Genomic DNA, 23,812 nt, shown 5'->3' on the forward strand with positions numbered 1-23,812 from the left:
CCCCGCTTTCTTTACTTGTATTCTATACTTGTATTTTTTTCTTTTTCTGGTCACGTTTCTGTTTGGTTTACTTAAGGAATGAATTCCAGAGCAAAGGGTTTGTAATAAACTATATGCTAATAAAAAAATAAAAATACAAATATTGCAAAGCTGTAAAGAATGGCTGGTCTTCAGAAGGGATATCTGGCTGACTATGGGGACACTTTCAAGTGATGGTGGGCTAATGCTTTTAAGTGCCCAGCTAAGTATTGGCTTTTGTGTATGCTCTTCTGGCAACCCACGAGTCACATTAGCTACATCTCTAGGATTATCCTGGCTCTCAAATGGATGGATCATTATTAAGTAATGGCTGCTCCCCAGTATTTATCGTCTTATGCTTGTGCAGATACCAGTGAGCCAGATTTGAGCGTAAACTTTTCTCATACTCTGTAGTGGAGTCCTCACTACATAATACAGACCATCTAACTTTTGAACAATGCTGAATCCTGAGTGAAAGGTGTATCTCGTTCTGTACACTGGAATAGTTGCCCCCCAGTATGGCTCTTCTGGTGGCTGTGCAGAGGTCTTCTTTGGGTAAAGCTTTCGTCACACCCTGGACACTGGTACTGTTTCTCTCTGGTGTGGCATCTCTGGTGATTCCTCAGGGTTAATGCCAGACTAAAGTGCTTGCCACATTGTGTGCACCCATAAGGCTTCTCCCCAGAATGGATCATTTGATGTCGGTACAGATTACCGGTGCAAGTGAAGCTTTTCTCACACTCTGTACACTTGTATGGTTTCTCTCCAGTGTGGCATCTCTGGTGAGTCCTCAGAGTTGATGCCTGACTAAAGTGCTTACCACATTCTGTGCACCCATAAGGCTTTTCCCCAGTATGGATCCTTAGATGGCGGTTCAGTTCTGAGGGACAACTGAAGATTTTCTGGCATTCTGGGCATCGATAGGGCTTGTACCCTGTATGGATCATCTGATGTTGGTATAGATTAGAAGTGCAAGTGAAGCTTTTCTCACACTCTGTACACTTGTATGGTTTCTCTCCAGTGTGCAATCTCTGGTGAGTTCTCAGGGTTGATGCATGACTAAAGTGCTTACCACATTCTGTGCACCCATAAGGCTTTACCCCAGTATGGATCCTCAGATGGCCGTTTAGCTTCACGGCGAATCGGAAGCTTTTCTTGCATTCTGGGCAATGATAGGGCTTCACCCCTGTATGGGTCATCTGATGTTGATATAGATTAGTGGTGCAAGAGAAGCTTTTCTCACACTCCATACACCGGTATGGTTTCTCTCCAGTGTGCAATCTCTGGTGAGTTCTCAGGGCTGATGCCTGACTAAAATGTTTACCACATTCTGTGCACTCATAAGGCTTTTCCCCAGTATGAATCCTTAGATGGCGGTTTAGCATTGAAGCACAACTGAAGCTTTTCTTGCATTCTGGACATTGATAGGGCTTCACTCCTGTATGGATCACCTGATGGTGGTATAGATTAGCGGTGCAAGAGAAGCTTTTCTCACACTTCGTACACTGGTATGGTTTTTCACCAGTGTGGGATCTCTGGTGAGTCTTCAGGGTTGATACTTGTTTAAAGTGCTTGCCACATTCTGTGCACCCATAAGGCTTCTCCCCAGTATGGGTCCTTTGATGGCGGTTCAGCTCTGAGGTGCAGCTGAAGCTTTTCTTGCATTCAGGGCATTGATAGGGCTTTCCCCCTGCATGGATCATCCCATGCTTGATCAGATCGGAGCTACTCGTTACGTTTTTCTCAGAATATGAGCACTTGAATGGTCTTTCTTCTGTGTGGGATCTCTGATGTATTCTCAGTTGTGATACACAAGTAAAGTGCATATCGAATTCTGTGCACTCATTGGACTTCTCCACAGTATGGATCCATTGATGGCCACTCATTCTCTGTTGAAAGAAGCAGAGATTCCATGTATTATTTGACATCACCATACAGACAAAAAATTAGTACACTTTGTGCAGAACTGTTCATTCTCATTTTACTCCCCACTCATAAATAAACTCTCTGGGTGATCCAGAGTGAAACCATTTGTGTCTTGCCTCAGATCAATTTTAGGAGTGAAAAGGAAGATCTTGCAACCTCAGCATATTCCAACCCTTGATTAACATAGCAATATATATCATTTTGAGTCTTCATCAATCAGGAGAGAGAAATTGATGAAATGTACTGGCATAATATTACAATCATTTACAATTATTTACTTGCACAATCCTATTTTACGGAATGTTCCCCTACCCAATTCAGGAATAGGTGAGACCTGGGTATGAATTTCACTTTCAGTAATTGATGCAATATTTTTAATATAGGAAATGTACTGTGGAAAAAGAGAATTATAGATGGGCAGCCATCAGCTATATTCCACTGAGGGGGTTCTGAGTGGAATCGGATGGACCATGAGAGCGATTGTCAAGCTGTCAATGACGTAACTAGGAAACCACAAAAAAGAATATACATTGTAGCGGAGAGCTACCGATAAATAATGTTACATTGTCTATGGCCATATGTACGTCTTACACATCTTGTAGTATCCCATTGGACCAGCCCTACAGGGGGTAGAGAGGAAATGTATGGGGGACTATATCCTGCATCAAAGATAAAGACAGCCCCCTCCCCATGAACAAATGTGCACCTGGCTTTCTGTGACTCACACTCAACTCAATCACCACCTCCCTCTGGGCACCGTTCCCTGACAGTGTTGCGACTGAGATGTGGACAGTTTCCAAAAGCCGGGGCTTATGCTCTGTCGAAGGCAGAGTGGCCTTTGAAAGTACACGAGTCACTGCTCTCACAAACTGTTAGAATCGTGGCTCCTACACTACCAAGGAAGCCACGGATTTATGTGGCCGGGCACTGGGCTTTCCCTCCTTCCACTCAGGTTTTAGAAGAACCGAGAAGCCACAGAAAATGTTGTATTCACCTGCCATGAAGAGCCTGCAGTTGATTCTGGATTCCACAATGCTTTTGAAAAGAATACATAATTGCTGATCGCTTACAATGGAAGAAGAGAATAGTATATCACAAACAAATACCATAAAGAACCCCAAGTTAATATTTGAGGCCCGATTCATGGAATAAAATTGCGCAGAGAAACGGGCACTTGGGTGCAAAATGCGCGCAAGCGCCCGTTTGTTGATTCATGGAACACATTGCGCGTGGCTTACCCGAGACTTGCGCTGAACCCGCGTAGGTGCAACACGTCACTGCGACACCACAAACGCCTTGCGCAAGACGCCCAGCCAAGGAGCATACCATCTAGCGCAGTCAACTAAAAAGGGGGCGGAACACATGGAATGGGGAACAACAAGCGTAAATGTGGTCGTTACGTGGGAAGTGCCACAGTAAAATACTTGCAACGCTCACACGCACGCTAACAACACGTATTCATGGAATCAAACAGGGCTCTCCGGCGAGCAAAAAAAGACACGCTAATCCAGAAACACGTCCGCCATGCGAAACCTGGCATAAGCGTCACTGCGCACTAAAAACAATGCATAAAAAGTGTGCGCAAAAGCCAACGCACGTACACAGCTATGATGAATGTACCATTTGTGGCAGCCGTGATCGAGGGACACCGCAGGAGGAGGTTAGTCAGGGCATGCATTTTTTTACCCAGGACCTGCCTTTTTGGGATGCCTGATGACAAGGTCTATGCCAGGTATAGGTTTCCACCTCATAACATATTAGATCTGGTCACGGAGTGGGAAGATGACCTCACATCACCCACCTTGTGCTCCAAAGCAGTGAGCCCCTTGGAGGAGGTGCTCAATGTACTGTATTTTTTGGCCACCGAGTCATTTCAGTGGACAACTGCCATTGTCAGGGCCATCTCACAGGCCACGCAGTCACTCTGCCTACACAAGGTGTTAGCTATCATGACTGCAGGCCCCTCAGTCCACAGGCACATATACATGCTCAGAACACCCGCAGAAAGGAAGGCCGTGGTCCAGGACTTTTACGGGGTGGCACACTTCCCAAAAGTGCTTGGTGCCATTGATTGCACCCATGTGGCACTACGTCCACCTAGGGCCACAGAGATCATCTATCGCAATCGTAAGCGCTAGCATTCCATCAACGTACAGGTTGTATGTGATGCCAAGGGAAACATTACCTCTGTATATGCAAACTATCCAGGGTCCACCCATGACAGTTTCATATTCAGAGTGTCACCCCTACAGTAGGCCCTGGAAGCTGGGAGGCATGGCAACAAATGGCTCACTGGCGAGTACAAATGGCCCTGCGAATGAATGCATGACTCACACAGACAAAACCACACCACTGACAACACATCTCATCTCCACAGGGGACAGTGCCTTCCCTCTGAGCGGCTACATGATGACACCAATACGGAACTCTACCACACCACCCCACGTAAGATACAACGCAGCCCATACTGCAACTAGGGCCATAGTGGAGTGCACATTCGGAGTACTAAAGTCAAGATTCCACTCCCTTTACCACTCTGGTGGTGAGCTACTATATGCAGGATCATTGTGGCAGCATGTGTCCTGTACAATGTTGCAACACAGCGTGGTGTACCGGTGGACATGGTGGTGCCCCCACATCCCCAATCACATGCAGGGTGGCTGCGCATGGCAAGGGGAAAATGCACATGGCGAGGCTGCCCGTACTCAGCTTGTGGCACAATTTTTCACCTAAAATCCATACCCTGCGGAGTGCACACAGTCCTGGCACATTACAGGTGACAATCGATTATGACAAGGGGACAATCATCTGTCCCAACCTTACCACCCAGAGAACCTGTCCCCTTGGAAGTGCCACGTTGTGTGCATCCCTTAGAACTTAAACCAACTCAATCTGGTGTGCACACAAGTAGCACATGGAAGATGTAGCATGTCACTAACACCATGGCAAAGTACATCTCTAAATGCCGGTAGGACACCTAAACCATCCCACACTCCGTGTCACCTGGTCGCCACACCTTGCCATGGCATGCAATGTCAAAAGTGTAAATCAAAGGCCATTGCTCAACTCCACGGTCACCAAGTGCTCAACAATCAACAGAACCAGTTCATAAACAAGTCACTCTCACACATCAAACTATCAATGTACACAAGGACACCAATTGGGCAGTACAACATACCAGATACACAGGCCAGAATAGTGAATATGTCTGACAGTGACAAATCATAATTACACAAGTGCCTCAACATGTCGTAACTTGCACATGCCACCCTTCCATCATTTTGGGTGGCCCTGATAACTAAAGTGGGCATGGAAGCACATACAGACCGATGGCCAACAATAATACAGATAGGCAAGCCAATACATGAAGATGGAACATGATCAAAGGATGGACCCCTTTCTACAAACAAAAGGGATGGCAACCATGCACTGGTCATACAATGATGAATCCCACTAGGGGTGTATACACAGGCCAGACTCGAGACTGTCCACAGATAGAAAGGAAGCCCAATGCGCCTGTGTAAGTTACTTTCACATGCTGTCCTCCTTGCAAGCCCATGGAAAGGGGAAGCAGGAGTGGCATATGTGTCTGGACCCAAAGCACAAATACCAACACGAGACAAGCCTCTATGGATCCAGATGGAACCTACAGTGGATGCCCTTGGATGCCACACAAAGCAACACACTGTTACGTCAAAGCACAATAGACAAAAAACAACCAAAAAAAAAGCCCATGGCGGATGGGAGAGGGGGAGCTAGGGGACACAGGGTCACCCAGGAGGGTGGAGGGGCAGGGTGCACGTCAACACGTACATGTGCGGGTGTTGAGAAGAAAACAAAAACCTCCATGGGTTCATGGGCTGCACGGCTATCATGGATTGGGAGAGCTGTCGCTGTTGTCACCACTCTCTGGTGTAGCATTAGAAGGTGGTAGTGTTAAGGGAGGATCACCAGGCATAGCCCTGGCCTGGTCCTCCATGGCATCGGCCATGCAGGACTGATATGCTCACATCTGCAACATGATAGCTCGGAGGTCCCCATGCAACACCTCACGGGATGCACAGAGTTCCTCTTTGATGGTAGGAGTCAACTGTTGCATCTGCTATTCAGACCGTTTACTGCAGGCTTCCTCAAGTGCAGTCAGTGTAATTCTGTGGCACCTATACTCTTCCCTCAGGGTGTTCCTGTGTGCACTACCCTCTGCAACCAGGGATGCACGCAGAGCCCAGAGTTCCGTCCGTAGGCTCCTGTTGCTGGCCTCCATGTGCAGCCTGTGTGAGCGGCATGTGGACTGCATTGCCTGCAGCTGGAGCTCAACCTGTCTTTCTGGGGGCATCATGGAATTGGCCATCGTTTCCATGCCCTGAGCCAACATCTCATAGGAGGCGCCCTGTTGCCGTGCAACACCATACATGGACTGCTCCCACACAGTATTGCCAGCTGACACACGGCCACCATGTTGGCATACCCCATGCCTGGCAGGCCCAAGGGGACCTGGCCCTTGATGTGATCGGCCTGTCTGTGGCTGCAGGACTGCATCCCTCCCTTGATCAGCTGTCCCTGGACCAGGAGTCAATACTGCGGAGCGTGACCCTGCATCCGTAACCACCACAGACTGACGTACCAACACTGACTGGCCCTGTGAGGGGTCTTCACCCCCTGCAGACGTTTCAGACACAACAGAACCCACAGTTGATCCACTCACCTGCAACAGTGTTGAGGAAGCCATATCTGGTTCACCACCAGATCCAAAGGAATCATAAGAGGCAGAGTCCAACTGAGTCAGGGCCAGGATGGACTGTGGCACCAGTGGATCTTCATAGACTATCACACCACGTCCTACACTGGTGGTTGATAGCTGCTCAGTATCTTATACCACCTCCCCGTCATCCTCATCCTCTGCATCAAGTGCCTCATCACCTGCACATGTACAGAAAAGGAAATGAAGACCCATGTCAATTGCATAGCCCACACACACACAGCTACCACAATGTTCACATGCAACACATTTACCTGCCATGTCACTCATGACACAAAAACCATGCACGTACGCAGTGTAAATGGAAGGGAAGGGAACTATGAATGCAGCCATTGCTGCCTGATCAAGGACACAACAACACATGTAGTGCATGGTGCATAGCACCTGCTTCACACACAAGCACCTGACGTGCAATGCACAGATGCTGCATAGCCATGCAAGAACTGGTAAACAGCATGAGATGGAACCCGATGACTACAGTGCCAGGGCCATGTACAATAGTTGTGAGCTTACATTACAGTGTACTCACAAAACCAAAATACACAAGCGTCACAATGCTAGGGTGTCGCAATAGAGTGAAGACAAGCCCATTGATACCATGATGCAAGATCACATTGACGTCATGCCAGTGAGTAGGCATGTTGAAGGGGATACCTGGGTTTTTAAGTGAGAGGGGGCATGGCAGAACAGCCTCAATTTCAAACAAATACGTCACCAGTAATGCAAATGTTGTGGCCTGTTGGCAGTGGAAAGGCAAATGCACACATCAGGTGCAAAGTGGCGGTAGTGGGTTGTAGGGATACAGTAAACACACATCAAGTGCGGGAGTGGCCGGGATGCAGTGCATGGGTGAAAACGTAGGCTCAGAGGACTGTGTCGGAGATCAGATTGTTGCCAGGTCACTAGTGCATCATCTCAGTCATTATGGACTCCAGCAGGGGAGAGGAAGAGAGTAAGTGCAACACATGAGGAAGCATCAGATGTGCATACATACCTGCAGAAGGTTCACTTCCAGTTCCATTGGGCCAGAGAGGCTGTACCAGAGGGAGGACCCAGCCAAAGACAGACATCAACCACCAACGCATTGCAATGAGGAGCTACTAACCAAGAGTGAATGGGAAATGGATGAGTGAAGACTATGGGGGTCATTACGAGGTTGGTGGTAAGGGGTTAACGGCGCCGGTAAAGGTGCCAGTGCCGTTAACCCCTTACCACCACATTACGAGGTCCTTTAGCGGGTCCCGCTAAGGGCGGCTGGCGCCCTTAGTGGGAGCCGCTAAAGGACCAGCATGCTAACAACGGGCCTGTTGTTAACGGGCCTGTTGTTAGCATGGTCCACATTGAGCCCTACGGGGGCTCGAATGGGAATGGGGATGGGTTCCCTGAATGGGGAAACACTGGGTCCTCCAAGGTTGGAATGGCCAGGTAATTCCTCATTCGTGGAACCCGGACCTGGTATGCGGTAAGGGGCTAGCCATGGCGCTAAGAGTGCCATGGCTACCTCCAACCTAGTAATGACCCCCTATGACAGGTAAGCAAATCTTTAAGATGGAGTTGAAGTAATATCGGTCCCAGGACACCTAAGGATTTGTGAACAATGCACAGCGTTCAGGAAAGAACAGTTGTAGACACTGTGGCATCATCACAGTCCGAGGGAGACACAATCCCTGGCCCCAACTCAAAAGGACACTTCCCACAGTCCTGGTCTGGATGAGTAGCAGAGGGAAGAGAGTTCAACCATCAAAATCTAGTAAGAGTCCTTTGCAGTAGCCCACCATAGGTAAAACCAGTCCTCCGTAGACAGTGAGCTGCAAGGGTAAGGAGAGGAAAGGAAGAATACCTCCGAGGAGGTGCATCTGGCAGGGTGACCTATCAGAGACGTCACAGATGCGAGTACAGAAGGATAGTGTGGGGTGGAAGATCAACACAGGCTACCCGCCATCACAGGTTGGAGCAGGAAGAGTGCCACGAGAGGCTACACAGAGAGTGACATGGAAGGAATGACAATATGTAGTGAGGAAAAGTGTCACGGTGTGCAGCACATCTTATGCATGCAGTCTACAGGACAACAAGCACGTGTCAGTCCACCATGACATACCCACCCATGTCACTCATGTAAATACAGGCAGAATTGACGGACAATCACAACAATCCATCCAAGCAACATACACATGTCATGGACGCACACGCATCACCACTCACTGGACATGTCCTCATAATTTAGCAGGTCTCCCCCGCCTTGGATCTGCTCCACATCAATCATATCACTGACTTGTTCTTCATGTTGAGTGAGCTCATCGTCTTCTTGTGGTGGCCCACGTAGGTGCTACCCAGCTTCTCTTTGGCTCTGCGTCAGAGGTCATTCCAACGCTTCAATGCCATAGCTCTCAACTCACACGCTTTTGGCGGGTGTCAGCCGCCTCGTAAAAGGCTGACTCACCCGCCAAGCCTCCAGCACTCCCATTCATTTCAATGGGCGTCTCACCCGCCAAAAACAAAATCGGGTGATTTCACCCGCCTTTGCAACACAAATGGTTGAGAGCTATGCAATGCCTCAGAAGCTGTGTGCCTCTCATTGCTCAAGGCGTTGATTAGATTAGTGACGCGCTGCCAGTGGGCCAAACACTGAGCATGCGTGTGTGTATGCTCCGTGTCCGCACCGGCATGTCACGTTCATGTGCCCACACGTAGTCCACAAGGATCTTGAGCTCCTCATCACTGAAGCTCCTCTTCCTCGACGTGTGGTTGACCTGTGCCATGCCTTGGGTTGGAGCCTGTCCCGCTACTGAACACTTTGCCTTCGTGCAAAATGCTGCAGACCCCAAGTGCTGGGACCACTTGGGTCAGTAGGGGCTGGAGCACTGGTGGACTGGGCCATGGCATCACCCACCGATGTCTGGACAGGAGGTTGCCTTGCAAGTATCTGTACCTGTGTGCAGGTGGCCGCCACTTCCCCAACACGTCCCTTCCCCTTGGAGACAGGGACTACTGAACCTGAGTCATTTGGACCTGTGCCATTACCACAACAGGGCTGGCTGTGTGACTCTGAGCCTGGGCGGCGGGTACTGCAGCTGCCCCTGCAGCTTCCTGACCAAGGCTGGTAGGGACAACAGATGACACTGCTACTCTGGGACCCTGGGTGCTGGGGACATCAGCAGCAGCTGCATCTCTGTTGGGTGAGGGCACAGCTCTCCCTGCATGTCGCTGGCCACATCGGCCACATCCACCTTGGCCTCCTTTCCCACTTGTTGCCCTCCCACTCATGGCACTGATGGAATTGTGCAATGGGAGGTGCAGATATCAATTGTCCTGGGCAATTTTAGTGAGGGGGCAGTGTACGTGATGTTAAAAGTACCAGTGTGCTCCTGCAAGGCTCAATGTAACCCCTGGGGAAAAAATAATCGGGCCGCGTAACGCACACGTTCCCCAAAAAATTAAAATTACGTGTACGTGACCCCTCGTTAACCCATGTGTAAAGTAAAAAGCTAACATATTACGCTGTGGCACCCACCAACACAAAATAGTGTGTACGCGAAGGACACGTAGGGTAGTATGACCTTGAAAATGGGGGGTACGTGAGACACGGGGGAACCCACAATATGCAAAATGCGTACGTGACTCACTGCCAGCCTCAAAAACAAAAATAAAAAAGCACGCGCGGAGGCAAATCCCCCACCAAAAGAAAAAGCTTGCAATCTCGCTGTAGGGTAGCGATTGCGTGGAAACACTAGAATCGCAGAAGCACACACTTCCGTCCGCTATCGCTAGCACACGCGTGTGATGGTCTCCTATGCACTGATTTATCCTGATACTGTACGCTAACACCCAACATCCAGGGCGTGTCACGTAACTTACACGCGTAGGCCCTTTCCTCTTAATCCACGCTAATGCGATGTTTTCGCATGTGCCGAGTCACTCTGTTTCCGGCTGGCCACGCAAGTAACACAGAAGACCCACGCTCCTGCCTACCAGCCAATTTACCTGCCTCCAACTGCCCCAAGCTGCCTCCTACAAGCCATCTGCTGCTGCCTGCCCGCTGTGTGTGCCTGCTGCCTACGTGCCCTGCAATTTTGGTGCCTGCTGTACAGCCATTGCCAGAGCTCCTGCCGTTGGATCTGTGACCACATCTACTGATCCAGCAGACTCCCGACGTGCCAGACCACTGATACACAGTCGAGCGCCAGGACCACCTTGCCCACCCATACCTACGTCGGCAGGCAGCGACGCAGAGGGCTGTCAGCCTCTCAGCCAGGCAAGTTGACATCCTGGTGGAGCAAGTCGTGGTGCATTATGATGTCCTCTTCCATGGACCATCGCAAGTCAGCAATGAAGGACGGAGGAAGATCTGGGCGGACATCATGGGTGCCATCAACACGGAGGGGGTGGCACTCCACGACTACATCCATGTCCAGAAGCACTGGGAGGACTTCAAAGCAAGGACCTGCAACAAGCCCCGCCGCTTCCTCAAGGCTGGCATGGATCAAGAGGGGTGCCGGGGCCGGTTGACCACCAACAACAAGCGGGTCCTGGAGCGGTTCTACCCAGCGCTGTACCCCCAGGTCAGAGATTTGGAACTCCGCCTGGAGTCAACTGGTAAGTGTCCATGTGCACTTGTCCAACAGAGTGCATGTGCATGTTGATGTATGGTTAGAGTGTGCACCGTGGATTTATGTCTGGTATGTCTCTTGTACAGATGTCTGAGTGCATGTCTCAGACAGTGCTGCATATGAGTCCATTCAAGCATGTTTGATAACAACAGTGTTTGTGTATTAATGTGTGATGCACGGAAGCATGTAACAAAGCGCACATGGTTGGTTTCATGTGTCTTGGCTTGGCCATGTGAGAGGTGCCACGCAAGTTGCCAAAAGCACACATCATGGACATGCATGGTGCATATGTGCATGTGTCTAAAGAGTGAGTGTGTGACTGGCCAACACTCCTGGATGGATGTCACTTGAGGTTGTGTGATTGACACATGCTGCCAAATTGACCTCTAGTGCACTCTGACGTTATAGCTCAAAGGCCTGCCTCATGACTGTCAGCTGATGTGTGAATGAGATGTGTAGGTCCCCTGATGCATGTGAGGCGAATGCACAATTTTGAGGTGCTGACAGTGCTTTGTCCAAGGATGTGATTGTCTGTTGAGAATGCCAGACATGATTGTGCATGTGTTGATTGCACTAACCTGTGTGTTGTGGACGGTGATGATGGTTGTGACCTTTGACAGTGTCACTCATGTACATTTGCTTTGTGCAAAACAGACATATGTTCAGCACACTCATGTTTGTGTTATATGTCTCCCTATCCACAGCGACGATGGAAGAAGAGGGCGGAGAAGGTGCTGTGGAGCAAGGCAGCGGGGATGCCTCCACCAGGCACAGACGCAAGGCACAGTCACGCTCCCAGGAAATGTCATCTTCGGGGAGCGAGGGGACTCGTGCCGAGTCTGAGGCAACGGCCGCAGCTGCTGAGGGGAGGCCCAATAGGGTGAAGTTGGTCGTGGGCTCCTCAGCAGTGCGAGGGACAGGTGAGGTAGCAGAGGGGCAATCTCATGCGGAAGATGGTGGGGGAGGCATCCAGGTTGGCGGAGGGGGAAAGAGGAGGAGGCCACATCAGCCCAGCCCATGGGGCCCGATGGGGGGTGATGACATGGGTGTGACTGGACCTGTCCCAACTCCAGCAGCCAATCTGGTGGAGATCCCATCCCTGCCAGAGTAGGGAGTTGAAGTTGGATCAGCTGAGGTGGTCACCACGCAGACCCAGCCGGCGACAGGAGATGTGGCAATGGAGGAAGAGCAGGCTCCAAAGAAAAGGGCACGTGCAGGACGGCCCCGTGTGTTATCATCCCGGTGGCTGTCCTTGAGGTGCAGGCACCAGGATATTTGACAGCAGCAGGTTCATTGTAGGAGGCTACAGGACTCTGGGCTTTCAATTGCAGAGAGGCAGGTATCAGCCATCAGGCAGGAGGCAAACATGGACCGTACAACAAGGATGTCTTCCGTGTTGGGGCGTTTGGGCCAGCAGGTTGGGGCAGAACGGGAGCCAGTACAGCAGGCTCGACTCACCATGACCAGGGCGGAGTATTCACTTCGTCGGGCAGAGAGGCTGGCTGAGGTCCTTGAGGAGACTTGCAGGGAGTTTGAGAGGAGCATGTTGGTGTCCCTGCAAGCCCTCGAGGGGGAAGCAGAGGCCCGCCTAGGGGAAGTGGACGCAGTGTTCGATGATGCCCTGGCCGAGACTATGAGGGAACATGATTAGGAGAAGGACTAGCCCGCTGCCATTGTATATAGTTATTTAGGTGTAAGTTTCAATTATTTTCTTTTGGAGTTTTTGGACTGTGCTCCAGTATTTGTATATAGTTATTGATTGGTGTGACATTTTTAGGATTGTTTTTTTGGTATTTTTTGAAGCACTTTGGACAATGGACCTATTGCACTTGAACATGCTTTACTTTTTGGGGGGATAAATTTCTGTGAACCATGAGGCAATGGATTTATTTCAATCATTATTTTTTAGGATTTTAATCTTCATTTTGGGACATGGAACTCATTTTTCACTTTTTGAAGTTTATTTTTGGCGTTCTATGTTCTTTCATTTGTCCATTCTTGATCAATTATTTGGTCATCATGCACATTTCATTTATATTTATGCGAATTAGTATGCGTTCAATACTGGTTTTCAATGCATTTTCTTTACTCAAAGTGTTTTTTGTTCTCCCATTTTGGTGAAGTTTTCCGCTTCCTTACTCTGTTCTGTGGCCCTGATGATGACCAATGTTGTTCATGTGTGTGCACACATGCCAGCATGTGTCATGTTTGACCTTGATTTCCAAAGGGCATGTCCTTGTGTGCTGGACCAGTGGATGGGTGTTTAGGTGGACTTGGCATGTGCACTGTGTGGTGGCATTTGATTTCACATGTGCCGCATGAATGTGTATTGATCCTCAGTGTGTTAGTGAGGGTGCTGGCTTGTGTGAGTGATGCGAGTGAGATGCGTTTTGCATTTTGGGACAGGATTTGGTTTATGCAGTGTAAGCACATGTTGTTCTTTGCCCTTCACCAGCATGTCTTTGTGCTGATTTCATTGTGTATCGTGTGGTTGGACATCCAGCTTTGCAATTGCTAGTTTTCCATTGGTATGGTTTTACACATGGACAGACCAATTCTGCTGTATTTGTGGTTAGTGAATGGTAATGTTGCCATTTACACAATCAATATTTGAGTCATTGCTCTGTGCTTGTGCTTTTGGATCTCCTACAACATGATGAGGGCCTATGATAATCTTCTATGGTCAGCTGTGTACCCTCTGCACTTGTCATTAGGTCCCCTCGCACGCCACTTTCTCACCTGCACTGGTTCACAGACAGGCACATTATTTGTACTGTTTTGATGTATGCCAAAGAACATGCACCGAGAGTTTGCAACTCATGACTGGACTTATGCTTGGATTTGACACCGGCTGCGCACATTCCATTAGTTATCTTTATGGGTGCTTCTGTTCAGATGTCCTACAGATGTGCAGAAGGTCACCTCCAAAACCACTTTCAAACATCCACCAATTCACAAGCACGGGCACCGTCTCTATCTCACGGGCGCAGACCAGTTTCTTTTGTCTGTCTTCACTCTGTTAGCCCTCCCGGGAGTCTTTGGCCCTTTGCGCACATTTGCATTCTGGATGACTTGTCATTTGATTGTATGTCTTGTGATGTCCCTCACACATGGGAGGGTCAATGGGCCTCATTACACGGATGGCGGTAAGGATTTACTGGTACCGGTAAAATACCGGTACCGGTAAATCCTTACCGCCTTACTACGAGGTCCCTTTGCGGGCTGGGGGATTTAACGCCTGCTTTTTGCAGGCGTTAAAAACCAACCCGCAAAGGGACCCAGGGAGCTAATTAGGGTACCGCAATTTGCGGTACCGTAATTAGCGCCTTCCCCATTCCCATTGAGCCCTATTTGGCAAAAATGGGAATGGGGAAGGGCAATGATAGAAGGGGGAATTACCGCCCCGCCAACCTTGGAATGGGGCGGTAATTCCCCTTTCCGCCAAGGCGGTGCCGGTATTTTACCGGCATGAACCATGGCGCTAATGGCGCCATGGTTCTCTGCCATCCGTGTAATGAGGCCCAATGTGTGTTTAGGGTGTTCTAGGTTCAGGTGATGTGTGAGAATTGAGGCTCATGACACGCCCTTGCAATGCTTCTTGGCGTGACACATGTCTAGGGTGCTTTGCGTTCTGGCAGAGTATGAGTAATTGTACATGTGGATCGTTGACATTACTTTGTCACATGGCATGCTGGGCCTAATTTGACATACACTTTTGTGATGTGTATTTTGGGATATGGTTGGAGTCAGCAATTGCACCTTGGACACAGAAGCTTGTGGGCCAGGTGTGTGATTTATGTTTGGTTTGTTGTCTATTTGATGAGGAAGAGGTTAAGGATGCTGTCACTTCACAGGTAGCAAGTTCCAGAACACATCATCGTTGGGGTTAACACATGTCACTATATCACCATCCATCATTCAGGTACTGTCCAGTATGGAATGCCTGCCAGGGGTGGGGGAGTCCCATGAGGCGGGGCCAGCCTGCAGTTTGCCACCACGGGTGATGGGGTGGGGGTGTCCCATGAAGTGGGGCCTACCTGCATGTTGCCATCATGGGTGGTGGGGGTGTCCCATGAGGCGGGGCCGGCCTGCATGTTGCCGTCACGGGTGATGGTGTCTGGGGAGTGGCAGGTGTTGTGGGCTGCCTGTGGGCTCGGGTGATGGGACTGGGGTGTGGTAGGGGTTGCAGGCTGCCTGCCGGCTCGGGAGAGGCAGGTGTTGTGGGCTGCCTGTGGACTTGGGTGATGGGGGCCAGGGTGTGGCAGGTGTTGTGGGCTGCCTGCGGGCTCGGGTGATGGGGCTGGGGTGTGGCAGGTGTTGTGGGCTGCCTGTGGGCTCGGGTGATGGGGCGTGGCAGGTGTTGTGGGCTGCCTGCGGGCTCGGGTGATGGGGCTGGGGTGTGGCAGGTGTTGTGGGCTGCCTGCAGGCTCGGGTGTGGCAGGTGTTGTGGGCTGCCTGCAGGCTTGGGTGATGGGGGCCAGGGTGTGGCAGGTGTTGTGAGCTGCCTGCGGGCACAGGTGATGGGTTAGAGGTGTCCCATGGGGCGGGGGATGCTTGCTGGCTCAGGTGATGGGGGCTGGGTGTGGGAGGTGTTGTGGGCTGCCTGCGGGCTCGGGTGATGGGGCTGGGGTGTGGCAGGTGTTGTGGGCTGCCTGTGGGCTCGGGTGATGGGGCTGGGGTGTGGCAGGTGTTGTGGGCTGCCTGCGGGCTCGGGTGAGGGGGCTGGGGTGTGGCAGGTGTTGTGGGCTGCCTGCAGGCTCGGGTGTGGCAGGTGTTGTGGGCTGCCTGCAGGCTTGGGTGATGGGGGCCAGGGTGTGGCAGGTGTTGTGAGCTGCCTGTGGGCACAGGTGATGGGTTAGGGGTGTCCCATGGGGCGGGGGATGCTTGCTGGCTCAGGTGATGGGGGCTGGGTGTGGGAGGTGTTGTGGGCTGCCTGCGGGCTCGGGTGATGGGGCTTGGGTGTGGCAGGTGTTGTGGGCTGCCTGTGGGCTCGGGTGATGGGGCTGGGGTGTGGCAGGTGTTGTGGGCTGCCTGCGGGCTCGGGTGATGGGGCTGGGGCTGGGGTGTGGCAGGTGTTGTGGGCTGCCTGCAGGCTCGGGTGTGGCAGGTGTTGTGGGCTGCCTGCAGGCTTGGGTGATGGGGGCCAGGGTGTGGCAGGTGTTGTGAGCTGCCTGCGGGCACAGGTGATGGGTTAGGGGTGTCCCATGGGGCGGGGGATGCTTGCTGGCTCAGGTGATGGGGGCTGGGTGTGGGAGGTGTTGTGGGCTGCCTGCAGGCTCGGGTGATGGGGGCTGGGGTGTGGCAGGTGTTGTGGGCTGCCTGCAGGCTTGGGTGATGGGGTGTCCCAAGTGGCGAGGGATGCTTGCGGGCTCAGGTGATGGAGGCTGGGGTGTGGCAGATGCTGTGGGCTGGCTCCGGGCACGGGTGATGGTGACTGGGGTGTGGCAGTTGGTGTGGGCTGCCTGAGGACTCAGGCGATGGGGGCTGAGGTGTGGCAGGTGTTGTGAGCTTGCTGCGGGCTCGGGTGATGGGGTTTGGGGTGTGGCAGGTGTTGTGGGCTGCCTGCGGGCTCGGATGATGGGAGTTTCCCATATGGTGGGGGATGCTTGTTGTCTCAGGTATTGGGGGCTGGTGGGTGGCAGGTGTTGTGGCCTGCCTGCAGGCTTGGGTGATGGGGGCTGGGGGTGTCCCATGTGGCGGGGGATGCTTGCGGGCTTGGGTGATGGGGGCTGGGGTGTGGGCTGCCTGCGGATTTGGGTGATGGGGGCTGGGGTGTCACGTGTTGTGGTGGAGCGAATAGGGTGCGTTTGGGTTACACGCTGAGTTTCCACGCGATTTGGCTGGGGTGCGTCTGGGATACGTGCTGAGTTTCCACTTGATTTGGATGGGGTGCGCATGGGGTAATTGCGTGGAAACTCAGCACGTACCCTGACGAGCCACAGCCAAATCGCGTGGAAACTCGGCGCGTATCCCAGACGCACCCCAGCCAAATCCTGCGAAAACTCAGTGTGTTTCCCGCCCCCAGACGCACCCCAGCCAAATCGCATTTAAACTCGCACGTACCCCAGCTAAATCATGTGGAAACTCAGTGCATACCCTAGACGCGCACCAGCCAAATCACGTGGAAACTCAGTGCGTGTCTGTAAAGACTGGAGGGGAGGTCTGTACTCCTGCTCTCTAGAGGAGAGGCACAGAGGACCCCAGCCAAGATTCTCTATTGTTGGTAGCAATGGATGAGCAATCAAGGCCTAGCTTCTCAGGAGGTGATGCAGGCTGGTTTTTAAGTACAGTGTAGTCCCCAACCCCCCACAAAGGAATGTCCACACACTGTATTAGTTAAAACACAGTCTTTATATAATTAATATTCAAGGTTATGTACACTATCACAATAACTCACTTTGAGCTCAGGGAATCTACAATGGCAAATATATTCAGTTTTAAAGTGGTACCAGAATTATTATCAGATCTCATTAAAGTGCATCAACTATACTCTGGTTAAATGTCACACAGATCACTTAATAAAGGCAACCAACAATAGATATAGCAGGAAAGCAGTTGGTTAGAACAATTGGCAAAATACTGGCCTCTACTGTTAAACACAGTTCTGTGTGGAGATCCCCACACCTGGGCAACCTGTAAAGTAAAGATAGATCACAAGCCCAGTCCATATATTGTTCTATATGTCTTATTTCCTTCTATAATGTTTCTACCACCCAAATGTACCTGGAATAGCAGAGTGCGACTTCGGGTCGTCGTCGGATCCTTCTTGAGCATCTCCCTTTAAAGCAGGAGCCACGGATCGTCAAGATCCCTCGAAGAAAGTGAACTCTGGCATCAAGGCGGCAGCTTCGGTCCCAGCGGTGCTAGTCGATGGCAGAGCGAAGACATCCTGCAAGAAGGAGGCGTGCGGGGCACCTCGGTGACGATAGTTCAGGACCGCAAAGAGTTTGTGAAGACTGTGGCCCACCAAGGGCGTTGAGTCATCCGGCATCTCTACAGTCGTTAAGTGGCAGGAAACCCACCGGCGGATGCTCCTCGGCATGTCGACAGCCTGGCCTTCTCCAGCTGGATCAGGCGGGCTGCGGTGCGGACGAGCGTGTCCGTTAATCAAAAGTCTTAGGCAAAGGAGCGTGCAGCTCCGGTCGTCGGCGGCACGGCTTCAAGCGGTCCCCTCTTCTGGGAAATACATCTTTGATGGGCCTCCAGCGGTTACAATAAACTTCCGAACCCTGGTCGACGGTGGCGGACGGAATGTCGGTGCTGATCTTCGTTCTCCTTCATTCAAAAGTAGAGACCTTATAACATTCAAACCAGCCAGTCAAGTTTTTTAAAGGATTCAGTTAGTTAAGATACCCAAGCACCACCTTCTTTCTTTTTGTACTCTCTGAATCTTTTTAAGTATTGGGCAGGAGTCTTTCCAAACTTTAAGATGAGTGTGCTTCAACATTGCTAAATCTGCTCTCTTAGCTTTTGACATTTCCATAATGGCACTGCAGCCAGAATGGGGCAGTCTGCTAAGTAACCAGGCAATTTTATCAGCATTGTCAACTTGTTGAACTTCACATGCATACTCAAATGTATTTGTATTAAAAACTCCCACCCGAAGCAGTGAGCGGAGTTGTGAGGAGAGTTGGAGTCTGCAGGAGTCCGCGGGATCCGCGAGGATCAAGCGAGGTATGGAGCCAAACGAGAAATCTCTAAGGCAAATAAAGCTCCTACAGATGAAAAAGGTAAGAAAGGAGCGAGAACAAGAACAGTCTGATCACACAGTCATAGTCACAGATGGAGATACGGATACGGATACAGATATGGACACTGAGCTGAGTCCCCGTCGACTCAGAAGCACTAAAAACACGAAAAACACTAAAAACATAAATACTAACATGAAATCGACCCCAAAAGGTGCGGAATATGAAGGACTGCCATTGCGACCCAATCAGTTTAGGGGAGTCGCCTAAGAACTCGCCTCCAAGAGAGCAAAGGGCGGATGAGGACGAAAACCAAGAACAACATCAATGAAACTGAAGCTTGCTCCCGCAAAACAGCAAAGAAAGCAACAAGGGAAGCACTGGGGACTCAATCCACTCACCTTCCCTGACACGGGGCGCGTGTGATTTGGCGTGCAGCGCGCAGCTAACCGCCGTCATGGCGAGCGGGTCTCCAACAGTGGCGGCCGGAGGGCGGCTCCTGTTGGACCCTGAGCGGCACGGCACACCGGTCATGGACGCTAGCGGGGGCAGCTGGGGCACCGGTGCATTGGATCCTGCGCAGCCGGCTGCGCTAGCCTCCCCGGGAGTTGCGATGATGCTGGTGCAGTCGGCTGCGGGCGCGTCCCCTAGGGGGGTGGAGCCAGCCTCATGTGAGAGCGACAGCCCCCAAGGCGCAGCGCTGCAGGATGTTGGAGGCCAAAGCCGGCAAGTGAATGTGGAATGTGCCGGTGAATTGGCTGAAGTAGGTCCGACCACAGATGTGAGCCAACAAATTGAGAGGGACAAGATGAGCACCATGGCTATAGTAAAGAGGGAGCTTAGCCTGACACATGAGATATTCAACTTACCCACTGAAAAAGGCAGACAAACTGCAAGGCAAAAGCCTGTAAACCTTACAGAATTCAACAATAAAAGGGACATATGGTCCAATAAATGAGGAAAGTGATGACGCTCTGGAAACCGACGAGGACGCATCTATCCACATAGAATACGACGAGGAGAAAAACTCAGAGTCGGGCTCAGATGTAGAAGCCAAACAACTGCTGACAAATGATAAAATAAAAAATGCAGACAAACTCATGACAAAAAGAACGTCACAAGCCACCACGACAAAGTCAAAACCACAACAACAAAAAAATCAAGAAAAAGAGAAAATAAAACAAGGGAAAGGGGCCGTAATCAGGCAGCAAAAACCTCAGAAAAGAAGTGCGGTGCAACCAAAAGGGCTTCCCTCACCTCTAATGTCAGGCACCCTAAAAGCCTTCTTCTGCAAACACCAGAAAAGAAAATTAGATACGGAAACAGAACTGTCAGATGCAGAAATTTTGGAAGCTGTACAGGACATCAAGCCAGCCAGTAAAGGCCACAAAACCAACCAGGTACTAGGAAAAGCTGCGACTCTACCGACAAGTAAACCCTACCCACCTCAAAAATCATTGGGTATTGGGGAAAGTACAGAGCACAATCAAGCACAAAAAGACACCATTTCACTAGATTTCCCGACAGGGAACCAACTGTGTGGGGTGGAACATGGTGAAGAGAGTATCGCACTAAAAACTGCAACACAACAAATGGAAAAGGACCAGCCAGGAGAGAGAAACAAGACCCCACAAGAGGAGGAAAGAGTTTGACAGGGCCATTCACTAATCACAGAAAGGCCGCCAGTCACACAGGTGGACTGCACAAAAGCCCCTCAGAGTAATGATCATCGTTTGACTGGACAAAAATTCACATTAACAGGAGTCAAGATTCTCTGACCCCGGCTAGATCAGGGGCCCAGGACACAAATATCCACCTAGGGCATAGGAATAGAGGACCCGCGACAGGCAATAGGTCAGAACATGACCAACCTGGAAAGCACTCAATGGACCACGTATCGATGGAGGGGTCTCGAAATGCTGGAAGACCAGTGATATCGATACCATCCCCGAAACCCAGACTGCTCAGTGAAACACCTTCATTAATCCTAAAAGAATCACCAATCAAAAAATCGGATATGGTCACGGTCATGTCAGCTATTACGATTGCCCTAGCCCCTTTTTGTAAACTTTATGAGGCGATAAAAGAAGGAGTACATGATAACACCGCAATCCTAGCAAACCTAACAACAAAAATGACTTACATTGAAGGATACATTACTGCCTTAGAAGAAAGAAATAACAACCAACAAAAATGCTGGGAGAAAAAAGTAGAAGATCTCAAAAAAGATCTTAAAAAACTAGTAGACTCGCTTCAAGCTGAAAAGAAAAGGCAAACGGGAACAGACCAAACACAACGGAACCCAAATGACATCAGAGAAAGGCTGAAAGAACTGGACACTATGCAGGAGCCAAAAGAAAAGGCAAAAGAGAAAAATAGGGACCCTCCAAGTACCAGCGCCTCGTCGGCAGTGAAAACGGGAGAACCAAGTCTTCTAGTTATAAGAAATCCAAGGGTACTTAGAACTCCAGTCAAAGATCCGGAGATTATACCGCCACGATCACTCATCGGAGCTAATCAAAAACTGAAGAGGCAGAATCCAAAGAACGCGACCCAAGAAATGGAATGCTTAGAAATCGTGGGATCAGCGAAAAAGAAGTACAACAATAGGGGCTCCCCAAGATCAACTGAAGAGTTCTTGAAAGATTCAGACTTGATAAACCTTTCGCAACACTGGGAAGAAAACCCTGGGGACAAAGACCAGGAGGTGTTCATTGTCGAAAAGGAGGAGGAAATAAAAACCTCAGCTCAAGAACGATCAGTAAGCAGAAAAGACGTAAGGGAAGTTGATGAAAACAAGGAGAGGGTATGCCTCGAAGAGCGTCAAGAGCCAAACGCAAAGGCAAATGAAAGCAGGAAACGCTTCTGTAGTAAAACAGACATCAAAGAGGACAAGTACAGATCAAGAAGGCAAGCAACTCCATAGACTATAAGAGAGGCCAAAAACGCAAGCAGACAGCAGAGTAAATATGCAAGAACAGATGACGAGGAATGCATTTTCAAAATTGAACAAACCAAAAGAATTCAAGACTATATAGTCTTGAATAGGAGAACTATTCTAGAAATAATAAGCAAAACAATGACGTTAAAAAGCATCAAGTCTGAAGACATCAAACTAGTGGAGCTTTACCACAGAGGTAACACAGCAAAGGCATATCTTCATGTAAAGGCGGTTGGAATTCAATATATAAACCCCATAGCAGTTAGAGAATTGGAAAAAAGCGGCTTCACATTATCAGAAATAAAAACCACAATCAACACTGAAGAAAAATCAAGCAAGGTAAAACACAGGGAGGAACAAACACAATGATACATATCTAGAACAGAAGAACGATATAAAACAAATCGACTGGGCAAAGAGTGGCAGGAAAAGAGGTATTCCAGTCCCAATAGATACAGCCGTCAGGAAGACCCAGAGCAGCGGTATTGCCATCGCACCATCACCAATGAAAACAGGAAGCCCTGAGAAAAGAGAGAAAAAACAGAGAAAGAAAGATTCGAGAATGACCAGCAAAATCATAACACCCGGCTTAACCCAGAGGAGCTGAAAAGGGTAACAAATCGTAGCCCAAGAAGAACAACACGCAGGAAATCACCAGAGTCAAATGAAGTGAGAAACTTGGAAAAAACAAAAGGTGGCTTCAACACCACAAGGTCCTTGGTCATGGTTAAAAGCAACCCTGAATCCGAAATCTCAGAGATAGCAGCGAACTGTGAGCCCGGCACAATAGCACACAGGATCAGTAATTACAAAGATAGATGCAGGTGCCGAAAGACTAACCCTAGGCTCATGGAGTACACAAGGGCACGTTCACCTGACAGCGGTGAGTGATGTAGATCTAACCAGCATGGACATTGTGTGTCTTCAAGAGACATGGTTACTAGAGAAACCGACCCTAGATGGATTTGAAGTGGAAATATCACCGGCTATAAAAGGCCTGCTGGGTCGTCCATCTTTGGGGCTGTTGACAGCAATAAAAATGAGCTCCGGCTTCTCCATGCCAAAGAAACTAATGGAATCCTATGAGATGCTGGTGATACTCACAACCTGGAGCAAACAAATGACAGCGAGGGAACAGGAAGATACTAGCCAACTAGTAATAATAAATACTTATTGGAACCCCCAACGGACAAATACAAAATCCTACTGCAGGAAAATGGGGGAAACAATAGATTGGATATACTCAGAGTTTGAAAGTATTGACATCATCTTGTGCGGTGATCTGAACGCTGATTGTGCTAAACCCCATTCGAACACAAAACACAAGGCTACACAAGGAAACTCAGTTAAACGGGGTAGAGGTCGGTCACCAAACCGAGAAATTTATACAACATCGAAACACTATTTCCCAACCAAGTGAACATCCCAACTTGGAAAAACCTGAACACCAAAGCCACCTTGGACTATATCTACGCTTCCCAGGGCCTCCTGACTGGAATCCTGGAATTTAAAGTCCAAAGAACTACGCATAGTGACCATAACCTCTTGACGTGCGCATGGAAAGGAAAGCATCCAGTCAATCCAACATATAAGTTTCAAGTGGAGGTCAATAGCCAGCAAACTCGTATACGTCTAACGGAAGCAGACATCATAAAGATAACCATGAACTATGGCAAGACCACTGAAGTAGACGCCCTAGAGGGTGGCGTAGAACGTCAAAACTATCTGCCGATGCTGCTTCCATTCCGAAGATCAGCCGCTGGAAAACAAAGACAGGCGGTTCATCCAAAGCATACCTATGACAAACTGGTAGCCGAAAAGAGGAAAATTGTCCGGAAATCGAAGAGAATTGCAAAGAAAATGAACACCAAAG

The 23,812-nt window shown here is 49.9% G+C and overlaps 1 protein-coding gene across 1 annotated transcript in view; it reads right to left on the minus strand.

Moving 5' to 3' along the window:
• Nucleotides 1-23,812, minus strand: part of LOC138487539 (zinc finger protein 850-like) — a 230,537-nt gene that overhangs the window by 146,347 nt on the left and 60,378 nt on the right. Inside the window, exon 2 of the mRNA XM_069614028.1 lies at nucleotides 467-1,907. Coding sequence (XP_069470129.1) covers nucleotides 467-1,907 — 1,441 coding nt within the window. The remainder of the gene's footprint in view (nucleotides 1-466; nucleotides 1,908-23,812) is intronic.

This window comes from Ambystoma mexicanum, chromosome 9, assembly GCF_040938575.1.
Source record: "Ambystoma mexicanum isolate Mex_15411 chromosome 9, UKY_AmexF1_1, whole genome shotgun sequence".
In the NCBI taxonomy this organism is placed as follows: domain Eukaryota; kingdom Metazoa; phylum Chordata; class Amphibia; order Caudata; family Ambystomatidae; genus Ambystoma; species Ambystoma mexicanum.